Consider the following 12659-nt stretch of genomic DNA (forward strand, 5'->3'; position numbering starts at 1 on the left):
GGGGCAGGGGCGGGCCGGGGCGGGCCAGGGCGGGCGCAGTGACGCCCCGTTGACCTCCGGCCGCCAAATTCCCGCCCCTTCGCAGCCGCCCGGGAAGCCCAGTTGAGTCTCGAGCGCTTTAGAGGTGAGGGGGCGCGTAGACCAACGGCCAGGCAGGCAGATGGCCTGGGGCCCCCCACGACTTTGCCAACGGAGGTAATTTCTCGCTGGGTCGTCGGGGACCAGGGCTTGTGCACCGCGACCTCACCCCGCCAGGCCCCTGCCGGGCCCAGGACTTCGGGGTTCCAGCAACTGCGGAGGTGGTCGTTCCCTCCAGGGAAGGAGTGCGGTTTGCAAAAGGGGATCTGCGTCCTGCACTCCACCTGTAGGGTCCGCACTCTCAGGGAGCGCACCTGCCCCGCGCGGAACCCCGAGTCCCCTGGGCGCCCGCGCGCCCTCCGGCGGCCGCGAAGAGCCGCGCAGCGCGCCCTCGCCGAGAACGGCGTGTCCCAGCAACTGCCCACATCTCGGCCCCACGGCAGGGTCCCCGCGTCCCGCCCGGGAGCGCTGTGGCTCGGGCCTGGCTGTAGCGAGCAGGCGGGCTCCAGCGAGCAGGCGGGCTCCAGCATGGGGGTCTGGCCCTCAGCACCCAAGTCTGGGGTAAAGGGACCCAGGCTGTCAGCGTCACCTGGCTGGCATGGGAGCAACCCCCAGGGATGCACACCAACATGGGGCCCAGGTTTCCAAGAGGCCCCACCCCAGACCTTCCCCGTCCCAGCCTGTGGAGGGACCAGGCCACAGACAGAGGCGATGGTCTGCGAGGCTCCCGTGTTCCCGGCTGGTTGTCCTGTCTCGCCCATCCTGCCCCACCCCTCCCAAGTGGAGGAGGCTTGGAGGAAGCCAGCCCTGGTGGCCAGGAGAAGGGTCTTGGGGCCCCTGGGGGAAGAAAGGAGAATCAGGCTCTTGCTTCAGAGCAGGGAGGCGGGGCCCTTGGTTCCCTCCCTGAGGGCTCTCAGTTGCCAAAGAGCCTAGAGCCACGAGGCTCCTTGGGCTCAGGGCAATTCCAAAGCTAGTGACAGGGAGTCTATGGAGATACTCCCTATGAGGAAGGAGTGGAGCTTGGGCCTGTCACAGCAAAGGTCACTCACAATGAGTTAGTGATTCAGGTGCAGCCAAGGACACCACTGCCCACCCTCGCCTTCAGTCTCCCCACCCCTCCTCTCTGGGCGCCTGACCCTGCCCCAGCCTGGGGGAGAGGGGCTGTTCAAAGCCTGGCCTCTCACCCCCTGCACCCATGTCCCCAGTCCCCTCTTCTTCTACTGGGCACACTGATCCTTCCTCTCCCTCAGCATCCTCGCGGGGAAAATGCCATTGTGTGGGTTCCAAGCAGTCAGTGCGGCCTCGGTGGAAATGCAGTCTTCATGCATGAACTTCCTAGTGCCACCCTCGGGGTGACAGCTGGTGGGGGTTAAGCAGACTACCGCCCCCAGCTTGGGAAGGGGCTGGAGCAGGGCTGGAGGGCTCCGAGGTTTGGCAGAACCTGGAGCCTTCTGAGAAGGGGCTGCACCCAAGGGTGGGACAGTGGGTCTGGGGGTGTCAAGGAGGGAATTTGGGGCACAGCAGATAGCTGTGCAGGTAGGGAAGAGGCAGACGGCAGCAGGAGAAACCGAGAGGGTCACGGGACATTTGTTTCCAGATGAGAGAAACTGACAGTTTTAAATGCCCACCAGGAACCACAAAGTCCCATCAGACAAGGGGGTGCTCCCAAGGCCTAGCAGGGGTCACAAGCTCTGAGCCCTTCCTGGGGACACTTGGGGCTCTGAGCTAGCAGATGTCAGACAGAGGCTTGGGGGACTGGGGGACATGCTAGACCACCTCACTAAGGGGACTTGGACTGACCCTGCAGAGGCGAACGCTAGTGACTCACTGACATCTCCAGGCCTGGACTATAAATAGCCACTGGCCCGGGTGGGGGCAGGGAGTTGAGGCTTTTCTAAAAACAGCCCTGCCCAGGCCCAACAGCTGGGGCCCCTGCCAGTCACACGGCCCAGCCTGAATTATAACACCCCCACCCCCACCCCCCACAGTGGGCCTGTCCCTAGGTGGTGGGCAGCACAGGAGCCACCGAGCTTGGGGCCATCCATCTGGGCCCTGCTGTCTCGACGTGAGACCTTGGGCAAGAACGAGGGTGCATGGGTGTGTCCACCTGTGGGTTCGCTCTTTGGGGGCCACACCTCCCTGTGGGAACAGCGTACACGGTGGCCCAGGATACACAGACACCCACAGCTGCCTGCATACACACCTGCAGCCGCGGAGCCTCACTGCGCAAGCGCCCCAGAGCTCCTGTCCGTTGTGGTTCCTTTGCTGACTGTAGCCCACTAAACTGACTTCTCACGGAGCAGAGAGGAAAAAGAAAAACCAGGCTCCGGAAAGGCAGCTCCTCCTCCTGTCACAGGGCCCCCAGTCCCACCTCTCCAGGCAGGCAGGGCGATGGCCTCAGTTGCTGCAGGTCACCCTGTAGGTGACCCCGCCCAATACTCCATAGTCCAGTTTTACTGGCAGATCTGTAGGGGGTGGGGAGGGGGAGGCGATGAGCTATTTAACTTAAAACAATAGCACAGATGGGAGTGAAAAATGGTGCAGCTGCTTTGGAAAACAGTTTGGCAGTTTCTTAAAAAGTTAAACATAAACTTAGCATGTTGCCCAGTTGTTCCTCCACTAGGAAGCTACCCCAGAGAAATGAAAACTCGCCTCCACACGAGGACTATGCAAACGTTCACAGCAGTAGGATTCGCAGAAGCCCCAAGCTGGAAGCAACCCAGATGCCCATGGACAGAAAAGCAAACAAAATGTGGTCCATGCATGCGACGGGATGTGCTTCAGCCATGAAATGCAATGACGCCCTGATACAGCCTGCAGCGGGGATGGAGCCTGAAAACAGCCGAAGGAAGCCAGGAGACATGACGACATCTGGAGCGTCCGGAGCGCAGGTGGGTGACTGCCAGGGCTGGGGAGGAGCACAGGCAAGGGGTCAGACTGATGGGTGCCAGAGGACTTCTTGGGGTGATGGAGAGATTCTCAAAGTGCATCATTGCACAACCTTGATCTGCTGGAAAGCAAATACCGCCACAGCACACACATAACCAGCTAGACTGGTGGTTTGTAAATTGCGCCCCTGTAGAGCTGCGCCCATCTCACCACTGTTGGGTGCTGTTCACCATGGGGTCTGCCCTCTTCTAGATGTGTCTCACTGCCTCCTGAGGGCTTCAGGGACAGCCCCTGGCCTGGGGGACTGGGGGCCCCTCAACAGTGAATGCTCACACGGGGCCTGGGGAACTGGAGGCCCCTCAACAGTGAGTGTTCACACCTGGCCTGGAGGCCCCTCAACAGTGAGTGTTCACACGGGGCCTGTCCAGCGCTCACCACATTTGTGGGAGCCCACATCCACTGACCACTCCCGCAGCCTCTGAACGCAACAGTCACACACCGGGCTAGGTCTGCTTTTTATTGGCCACACGTCCAGCTTCCAGCCTCAGGGCACACACCTGGCAGGCGGCAGGCTCGGGCAGGCTGCCCTCACTGGGTAGGCAGTGAGGGGGCAGAGGCTGCTGGGTGTCACCCTGCAGCCCCTCAGGTGGACCTGTATTGTCCCCAGGGCCCACCCATCCTGGGCAGCTGGCACTGGGAGGGGTTTTCTGTTGATGTGATGGCCAAGTTTCAGCTGCAGGGCAGAGGCCTGGTGGTGGCAGCAAATGCAGACCGCTCCCCACTCCAACTTCAGGGGCTGGACATGCTGGGATGGGGGCCAGACCCCACAGGAGGGGACCCTAGCCTGCCATGGCACTGCCTGCCAGCCTACCCCTCCCCAGGGCCCCCAACTCAGCCACCTCCAAGCACTAAAGACTCGCAAAGCATTGCGTTTTGATTAAACCCTGCTGGGCTGAAGGGCAGGCAGAGCTGTGGTAGACACTGGCAGGACGCAGCCCCCACGACTGGCCCTTGGCAGGCTGCACCGGGTGCATGCGGGTGTGGGCCAGGGTCACCTTTAGGAAGCAGGTAGGAGGCTGGCGCGTGCAGGCAGTCCAGGAGGGCACTAGGCCTGGCAGGGTACTGGTGCCTGTCGGGGTCCCAGCCACAACACCCAAAGAAGGCTCCGGGAGGGCCCCGGCTGGGTAAGGCACGGACTTTTGGTTTCCGGGGCCCAGTCCCAGCCTGGCCCCCAGAAGAGCCTCTCTTGGCAGAATGGCAGCATGTCCTGTGGCCTGGGCTCTCTCACTTGGCCTTGGGCCTGGGCCTGAGGCCTGTAAGGAGAGAGAAGAAATGACATTATTAGGAGCAGCTTTGCTGGGTACAATACCAGGTGCCCGCTTCTGGGTCCCCAGGTCCCTGAACCCCTCATCACCACTGTCCAGCGGGTTGTGCCATGCATCTCAGGTCCACTCTGACCCCAGGCTCTTTCTCTGGAGCAGCACAACTTATCTAGGTGTAAGATGCCGGGATGGCCTGGCCAGGCTGGGTTTTGGCAAGGTGTGGCAGCCTGAGCCTGTGTCCTCTCTGCTGAGATGGGGAGTCTCTGTGGCCTGTCCCCCACCCCATGTCTCTGACCCAGGCTGCACTCTGTCGTTACTCATTAGTCCCCACTGCCACCACCTGCAGCCCTCCATCGCTTCCACATTGGGCCCCAAGCCCCACACGAGGACACCAGCAGCGCTTTCTCCAGCGGGCTGCTGAGGGCGCTCAGCCCTGGCCCAACAGCTCCTGCCACCCAGATGGCCCCAGAGATGGCCCCACAGCCCTCCTGCCCCCAATGCCCTCTTCGCTCTCTGGTCCAGGGGCCCTCGGTGGCCCTTGTCTGAGTGCCACCCCCATTGCCACCACAGTGCCGGGTGATGTCCCAGCTCCCCAGTGGGACAGCCCAAGCGGGGTTTGAGAACCACTACTCTGAAGAGACAGAGGAAGACAACAAAAACTGCCCAAAATGATCACTCAGAGGGGGATCTCAGCACCATCCCCACTCAGGGAACCCGGAGAAATGGCCAAGACCAAGGTCTGGGCAGGGATGGGGGGGATCAGCAAGTCTGGGGTGAGCTGGGAAGAGGGGCTTGTGACAAAGATGGGAAGTGCTCAGGGGCTGTGGGTCAAGGGCCCCGGCTGGTCTCCATCAAATGCACGACAGTGGCAGTGATGGATTACGGCACATTCAAAACTCACGTGATGGAAAAAGGGAGGGGAGAAGGGAGCACTCGGAGGAGGGTGGCAAACACAGAACCGCGCTGCAGCTGTTTGTTCCGCATGTCACCACAGGTGCTTATTAACTAGACAGCACGGTGTTCGTGCAGTGGAGGTTCAAAGACCACCCCCGTAGCCGTGGTCAGCACTGCTGCCACGAACATCCCCACCCAGCTGGGGAGGACATGGCATCCCTTGGGGTAGAACTCCTGCCCCAAAACTCAACCTGGACCTACTTGGGGGGAGCAATCAGGCAAACCCAAAGTGAAGGTGTCTTCCAGAACGTCAATGTCATACAAGACAAAAAGGGGCAGGAATGTTCTCGAACAAGACACTGAAGCTCTATGACAACCAAACACAGCGTGTGATTCTGGATACAATCTTGTTTGCGAAAACAACAAAGCAACAACTATTAAAGGAATTATTGGGACAAGTGGCACATCCGCACCGGGACTGGGTATTAGAAGCACGTGGACATGAAGTGCCTCTGCAGCACAGCCTGCCTGGTGGGGACTGGGGAAGACGGCTATGCTCTCAGGTGTCTATGGGCGAGTTTAGGGGTCCAGTGCCATGATGTTTATAAGAAACTCTCCAATGGCTCAGTTGGAGAGGGGCAATGTAGCAAAATGGTCACAATTTTGGTATTTTTGGCAAATGGTTGTAATTTCGGGGAGAAGGTGTTGTTCATTCTGATCTCTATGCAATTTCCTGTGGTGTTGAAGATTTTCTAAATAAAAAGTTGGGGGCTGGACATGGTGGCTCACGCCTGTAATCCCAGCACTTTGGGAGGCCGAGGCGGGTGGATCACCTGATGTCAGGAGTTTGAGACCAGTCTGGCCCACATGCTGAAACCCCGTCTCTGCTAAAAATATAAAAAATTAGCCAGCCGTGGTGGCACATGCCTGTGGTCCCAGTTACTCAGGAGGCTGAGGCAGGAGAATCACTTGAACCTGGAAGGTGCAGGGTGCAGTCAGCTGAGATCACCACTGCACTCCAGTCTGGGCAACAGAGTGAGACTGTCTTGAAAAAATAAATAAATAAAAATAAATTAAAAATAAAAAGTTGGGGAGAGAAGAGAACGATTCCTTCCTCCTGCCCTCAGCCGCCTGTGTGGCAGGAGCTGGGGTGGGCGGAGGCTAAGCACGTACAGAAGGTTCAGGAGAGAACCGGGTGGAGCATGGAGCTGGCACTGGGCACGTCCGTCTTTCACTGGACCACTGTCAGATGTGGCCGCCCGCCCCAAGCCTGCATGCTCCACTGTTCCTCACACTCAGGGACAGCAAGTCCAAGTTCCAGCCTCTAAGGGAGATGCCAGCACCTTTCTAAAAATACATGTGGGTGCTTCACACCAGAGAGCCACACTCGGAAGATGGCCCTAGAAGCAAAAGCTGGACCGCAGGGTGAAGGCCGTGCCCCCACAGTGAGGACAAACTGTCTGGAGAAGCTTCTCTGGGCCCACGACTGCTCTTGCTTCTGACGGGCACCAGCAGACCTCACGTCTTAAGCCTAAGCCCCAGGCCCAGCGGTCACAGCATATCTGCGATGCACGGACGCTGGGCTCGCTCTCAGCAAGGCTGGAGGTGCTGGAAGACGCCACCACCTGGGCTCACAGAGCTCACGAGTGGCCAGGCTGGACCTTCTGGTTCTCTGCTCTAGCTCCTCCTCCACCCAGCGCAGACTGGTCTGTCTAGCTGGATGCATCGGCCTCTCCAGCCCTGCGGACGGACCTGGCTGACTGACCCTTGGCTGGGGGCCCCCCAGAAGACGCTGTGTGCCGGGGGTAATCTGCATCTCCACAGACCCACCCACGGCCTCGGGGTAGAAGGATACTGTCCAATAGGAGGGGGGCTGCAGTGTGCTTGTCCCTGGCAGCATCTGCCCTTGGGACTGTCCCTGTCTCCTCACAGACTTCCTGGGACATGCCCCAGCAGGCCGCACCCCATCGACACACTCAGAGTGAAGATATCCCTCCACTGACAGACAGAGCAGGAAAGCCACAGGGTTACTGGGACTGCAGTGAGGGCCAGGACAGCAGACAGGAGCAACCTCAGCCTGTCCTGCCAGCCAGGAGGTCCCGCCCACGCCCCGGATCCTGCTTACTAAGGGAGCCCGGCTAGTCCTGCCACCTGCCCCCCCGAGGCCTGCATGCCCGGAGCCAGCGCTGAGGTTTTGTCTTGCCTGCGGAAGGCACCAGGTGAGCAGGTAACCTGCGGAGAGGGAGGGGACAAAGGGGGGAGCCCACCACCAGGGCCGCAGGAGAGGCGAGGCCACACGGATGCACCACGCGGGCTGGAGAGAAGGCAGGTTAGTGTCCCGGAGGGGTTTGGGCAGCAAGCTCTGGCCCCACTGCCCTGCAGCTGCTGTTAGCCCCCACGGAGCACCGGCTGCGTACATACCTTACTGGATCACACACAGTTTCTTTGTTTTATTATCATCAGAATCAGGGGGAACCTCTGCTTTCAAATAAAAGAAATGCACTCAACGGCTTATCACACAGGAGCAACCCTGACTCAGAGCGGGTGGGGCTGGGGGGCCCGGGACAGCCATGCCAACACCCTCCGAGGGCTGCCCGGTTCTCTGGCCACTGAGCTGCATGGCAACCACTAGCCTGGGACCTGGTGCCCAGTGTCCGCCCCTTACTCCCTAACGGAGGTGGCGTGAAGGTGGGAATTAGCGGGTTGGAGAAACAGTTGCATGGGCCACGGCAGCCCAGAAAGCCACCCCCAGGTGGATGCGCTGCTGCCTCCTCTCCCGCGCCGCGCCCAAGTCACCTGTCCTGGGTGCTGCTGGAACTTGCAGTGCCCAGTGGGGAAGGGGAGGGACCGGCTGGGTGCCAGCGCCCTGGCATGGGAAGGTACCCAGGGCCCCTCCCTGAGTTACCTTCCTGGCTCCTGGAGGGACGCTTCTTCCGTCGCTTGCCAGTTCCCTTTGAGGCCCGGCCCCGGGCCCTGGGGAGTGTGCCTGACCCCGAGGAGTCGGTCACCGCATCCTCGGAGAAAGACTTGTCCAGGGATGTGTCTAGCGCGGACTCTGGGGCTGTATCCTCCTCGTCCTCGTCCCCATCCTCACCCGGACCTGCCGCAGGGGGTCTGGCACCACGGCTGTGGACTGCGTCCTCTGGCCCCTCGCTTGTGCTGTCGGCCTCGGCCTGGAGGACGCCCAGCAAGGACGTGGGATCCTTGGCATCTTGGCTTGAACTTCCAGCTGCAGGGGGCTTGTTGCCGGAGAACTTGAGGGGCTTCAGGGCCTGAGCATCTCCCAGAGTCACTGGCCAGGCCCCCTCCAAGGGTTGGGGGCACTGGGCATCCTCGGTGGTTAGGACGTCGCTGGCATCCTCATACCAGGAAGAACGCCTCTCCAGGGGCGGGGGACCACCCTCCTCCGACTGCTCCAGGGTGGGCTGAGGGCAGGGGGTCACGGCGTCTACAAGGTCCCAGCCCCGGGGCTCGCTGGCCATTGTAGCATCAAAGTCGGGCTTAGAGGTGGGACAGTGTGTGCCGCCCACGGGGTCTCCTGCAGAGTTACTAGTGGCCACTGGATGGAGGGACACGCCAGTGAAGGGCAGGCACCCTGCCCCGGAGCCAGCCCAAGAGCAGCCTCCTCCATCCCGCTGTCTACCTGAACGCCCTGCAAAGCCTCCTCCCCAGGAAGCCTCCTCTGATGTCTCAGAGCAGGACCTGGCCTCAGCGTCCTTGGTCTGTCTACACTGTGGCAGGGCGGGGGACACTGGGCCACACCATCCCCAGCACCCTGAGGCAGCCACCCCAGGAATGGGGTCCTCCCACCAGGGCCTTGCCGCCTGCCTTTCCTGCCACCTCTAGCACCCTCAGCCCAGGGGCATCTGTCAGTGGGCCTGGCCTCATCTCTTAGGAGTCCAGCAGGCTGGGCCGCTACTTCAGCACTAGGGGCAGGGTCCGTTGTTACAGTGGAGGAGTTGGAGTGAGTGGAGGGAGGGATGAGGGATGAGAGCTGAGCAGCCACCACCTGCCCCCTCGGCTGTCCCTAGTCTTAGGGGCCTCCAGGGCAGTCCAGGGAGAGGAGAGAGCTTTCCAGTGAAGTCAGGAGAGCTTCCTAGAGGCAAAGGGTAGGGACAGTGGCAAGGGGACCATGAGGAGGCAGTGGGAGAGGGTCTTACCAGGCTCTGTGGCTCTTGGGGGATCCATGGAGGCCACCTTGCTGCCCCCGTCGGTGTCCCCACGGCCCCGGGCCGTCTTCCGCAGCTGGAAGCCCTTCCTGATGTCGGCCAGCAGGGCATCGATGACACACACCTCCTCCTGCTTCCCGGGCCCCTTCCTGACTGAGGAGCGTGGGACACTCAGAGAGCCGCACGGGGACCCTGGAGCCCACCTAGAGGGCTGGGGGTCATGGGGAGGCTGGAGCACAGGCAAGGATCCCGGAGCTGCCCCGTCCCTGCCCAGCCGGCCGGCCCAGCCTCACCAGGCTTCCCATCCTCTCCCCGAGGCCGCCGTGCCTCCTCCTCCGCCAGCTGCTGCTTCCTCCTCTCTGCCTTCGCCGCCTGCTCCTTCCGGTCCTTGTTCTCCTGCACTGGCAGATGTGGCCCCGTCACCCCAGCGTGGCACCCCTCAGGGGCTCCGTGGGCCTGGGCGTCACCCTCCCTGAGCCTCAGCAGCGCAAGGCCCACATGGCTGTGTCCACCCAACGAAGGGTGCCTCTGCCCTTCCTGCTGGAGGAACGTCAGGGGCCTCAGGACCCCACTCTAGCCAGACAGGCTGTGCCCTGCCAGGCTGCCCCCACCTTCAGGGCGCGGAGGAAGAGGTCCCGGAAGGCCTTCATGGTGCCGAACGTGTCCTCCAGGGACAGCTGCCGGGCGTCCTCACACAGGTAGTCGGCCAGCTCCCGCTGCTTCTGCTCAATGGCCTCAAACAGCTCGTCCAGTGCCCGGAAGGCCGAGATGCTGGCCTGGGGGTAAGGGCACGTGATGGTCCTGTGAGAGCCCCGCGTGGGCACCACCTAGGGTTAGGCCCTGGGTTGCAGGAGGGTGGTGGCCACAGGGACAGGCCCTGAGGACAGTGGTCTCTGAGAAGGAGCAGGGGCCTTGTACCCTGACCGTGCACATCTGGGGAACCTCGGTCCCCAGGATCCACCCTGGAGCCAGGAGACAGCACAGCCACTCGCCCGGCTCGCTTGATCAGGGCAGCCTCTCCTGCCAGCCCCAGGCCCAGGTGCCCACTTGCCTGGAGGCGCTCAGTGTACTGCTCCTGGACCTCGGCCACCGAGGCGGACACCTTCCGCTCAGTCTCCAGAAGCTTCTTCAGGTTGGAGCTGGCCTCTGAGCGGATGATCTCCAGGTTGATCCTGAAAGGTGAGGAGGGCCAGGCAGAGACAGCAACAGCTGACGTCAGCCTTGCTGGGACAGGGGAGCCCCTCCCCTGCACACGTCCTGGTGCCCCACTGTGCACACTGCAGGCTGCACTCTGAGGCCCCACGTGCAGTGTTGGGGTTGAGTGCCTGTTCCAGCCGGCCCTCAGCCCTCTGTGGGCGTCTGAGCGGGGACCCTAATGGTCAGCCTGTCCTACTGGCCTAGCTCTTCCCAAGGCTGAGCAGCTCCTGGGCCAGAGAACCTTCCAGGGCAGGTGGAGCCCGGGAAGGACCCTGTGCTAGGGGCCCGGACTGTATAGTGGGGTGGCCCAGGCTGCCCTCCTGCCTGGGTTGTGTGACCCAGGAGGTGACACTGCTTTCCTGGGCCTCTTTTTCCTCATCTATACGATGAGGGAGGCCCAAGCCTGCTCGCGGCTGTGGTGAAGGTTCAACTCGTGAAGGGGCTGTATTAGACCTGCCCCTGGTGTGACCCTGACCTGGCCAGCCCTTGCCCCCTCTAGGCCTGTTTCCTCACTTAAGTCAGAAGGGGATAAACCATGGCAGACACGGTCCTGTCCCAGAAGGAAAGTGTTCTATTGGGCAGGGCTCCTAAGGGCGTCGGGGCCGTGCTGCTGCTGTGAGACTCAGTCTTGGCGGGTAGCCACCTCACTGGCTGGGGACAGAAGTCAGGCCCCCGCCTGGCTGAGGGGTGTGGGCTGGCGGGAGCTGCCTACCCTGCCGCTTGCGAGGGCTGCTCCAGGTCCCGGGGCAGCTGCAGGAGGTCGGGGTGGCTCTTTTCCGCTTCCTGCAATGGGACACGTCCAGTGAGATCCACTGTGGCCACACTCTCTGCCTGGGGATGCCCCTGTTCCCACTCCCCAGCTCTAACCCTTCGCAATTAAGGTCCAGAAAACCCCAGCACTCCAGACCCTCAAATCTTTCCCTCGGGCCTGGCTATGACTTTGTGATGTTTCTGCTTTTCCTAGGGACCGTCCCCTCAGACCAGGGGTAGGTATCCTGGGGAGGGACGAGGCTCATTCAGGGCAGCCAGTGCTGCAGGAAGGAAGGGGTGCTGGGAGGGATGGGGCACGGCTCTGACTGAGGCTGCTGGCTCTAGATGGGGTCCTGAGACAGGGAGACCGGCAGCCTGAGTGGTGGGCACAGGGGGGTATGGCCTCTACACCTCTACACTGCAGGTCCGGGGAACTTGAAGCCCTGCCATCGTGCCCCACTGGTGCCTGCCACCTCGGCCCACCTCCAGCACGTGGTGCAGCAGCGTCACACGGTTCTGCTGGGACTTGGTCTCTGTGAGCTTCAGCAACGTGCTGATCTTGAAGCCGTCAGCATCACCGGTGTGGCTGCCCTGGGAGAGGCCGGGAGTGAGTCTTGCAAGCCCCAGGCAGGCCAGGTGGGATGGGGAGCTGCCCCTGACTTACATAGTTGAGGAAGTTCCCAATTCTCAGGATCAGCTGGCAGAAGATGGGCAGCTGGCGGCTGGTAAGCAGGCCTGCAGGGGCAGCCAGGGCTGGAGAAGGGCTCTTGGTTCGGAGCCCCAGACGCCCTGGCGGTGGGGTGTGGTCCTGCTTGCCAGTGCCCCTGCACTCCCTGGCTCCTCCCCAGGCTCAGCCCAGCACCGTAAGGGACACAGGACAGGGCCTGAGGACTGCAAACCCTCCACCGATGGGAGTGGACACCTACAGTGTGCCTGACAGATGTGAACTGTGCCTCACTGGTCCGTACCTGTCCCTCTCCCTGCCCAGTGGCTGTGGCAAGTCTCCGAGGATCCCCTTTCAGAGATGGTATCCGCATGTGTGCACCTGTGTCTGTACATGTATGTGAGAGTGTGTGTGTGGGGGGGGCATGTACGTGTGTCTGTCTGTCCCGTGTGCATGTGTGTGACTGCTCGTGAGCTTGTGTGTGTGCACGTGCCCGAGAGTGGCGGTGTGCTTGTGGGCACGTGCCCGAGAGTGGTGGTGTGCATGTGTGTGCACATGTCCGAGAGTGGCAGTGTGCGCATGTGTGCACGTGCCTGAGAGTGGTGGTGGGCATGCATGTGTCTGTGCGTCCAGCAGGTGTGTGCACCAAGGTGGTGGCAGCAGGGTGGTTTTTGGGGTGGCGAAGGCAGGCTCCCT

General features: G+C 61.7%; 2 protein-coding genes and 1 pseudogene across 3 annotated transcripts in view; all 3 read right to left on the reverse strand.

The window, feature by feature from the left end:
- The window catches only part of LOC108521886 (uncharacterized), a 3266-nt gene extending 2327 nt beyond the window's left edge, over positions 1-939 (reverse strand). Inside the window, exon 1 of the mRNA XM_017861899.1 lies at positions 17-939. Within this exon, the coding sequence (XP_017717388.1) occupies positions 17-839 (823 nt within the window). The 5' untranslated portion in view covers positions 840-939. The remainder of the gene's footprint in view (positions 1-16) is intronic.
- A 702-nt stretch (positions 940-1641) lies between these two features.
- Positions 1642-4019, reverse strand: LOC108521884 (uncharacterized; annotated as a pseudogene). The gene has a single exon (XR_001883305.1). The product of XR_001883305.1 is annotated as an uncharacterized LOC108521884 (transcript).
- The window catches only part of LOC108521867 (inverted formin-2-like), a 13241-nt gene continuing 4052 nt past the window's right edge, over positions 3471-12659 (reverse strand). The window contains exons 5-13 of the mRNA XM_017861862.1: positions 11964-12088; positions 11783-11890; positions 11262-11332; positions 10404-10524; positions 9964-10128; positions 9646-9748; positions 9344-9505; positions 8089-8742; positions 3471-4280 (exon numbers count right to left, since the gene is read on the reverse strand). Coding sequence (XP_017717351.1) covers positions 4252-4280; positions 8089-8742; positions 9344-9505; positions 9646-9748; positions 9964-10128; positions 10404-10524; positions 11262-11332; positions 11783-11890; positions 11964-12088 — 1538 coding nt within the window. The 3' untranslated portion in view covers positions 3471-4251. The remainder of the gene's footprint in view (positions 4281-8088; positions 8743-9343; positions 9506-9645; positions 9749-9963; positions 10129-10403; positions 10525-11261; positions 11333-11782; positions 11891-11963; positions 12089-12659) is intronic.

This window comes from Rhinopithecus bieti, unplaced genomic scaffold (genome assembly GCF_001698545.2).
Source record: "Rhinopithecus bieti isolate Rb0 unplaced genomic scaffold, ASM169854v2 scaffold_61461, whole genome shotgun sequence".
Taxonomy (NCBI): Eukaryota; Metazoa; Chordata; class Mammalia; order Primates; family Cercopithecidae; genus Rhinopithecus; species Rhinopithecus bieti.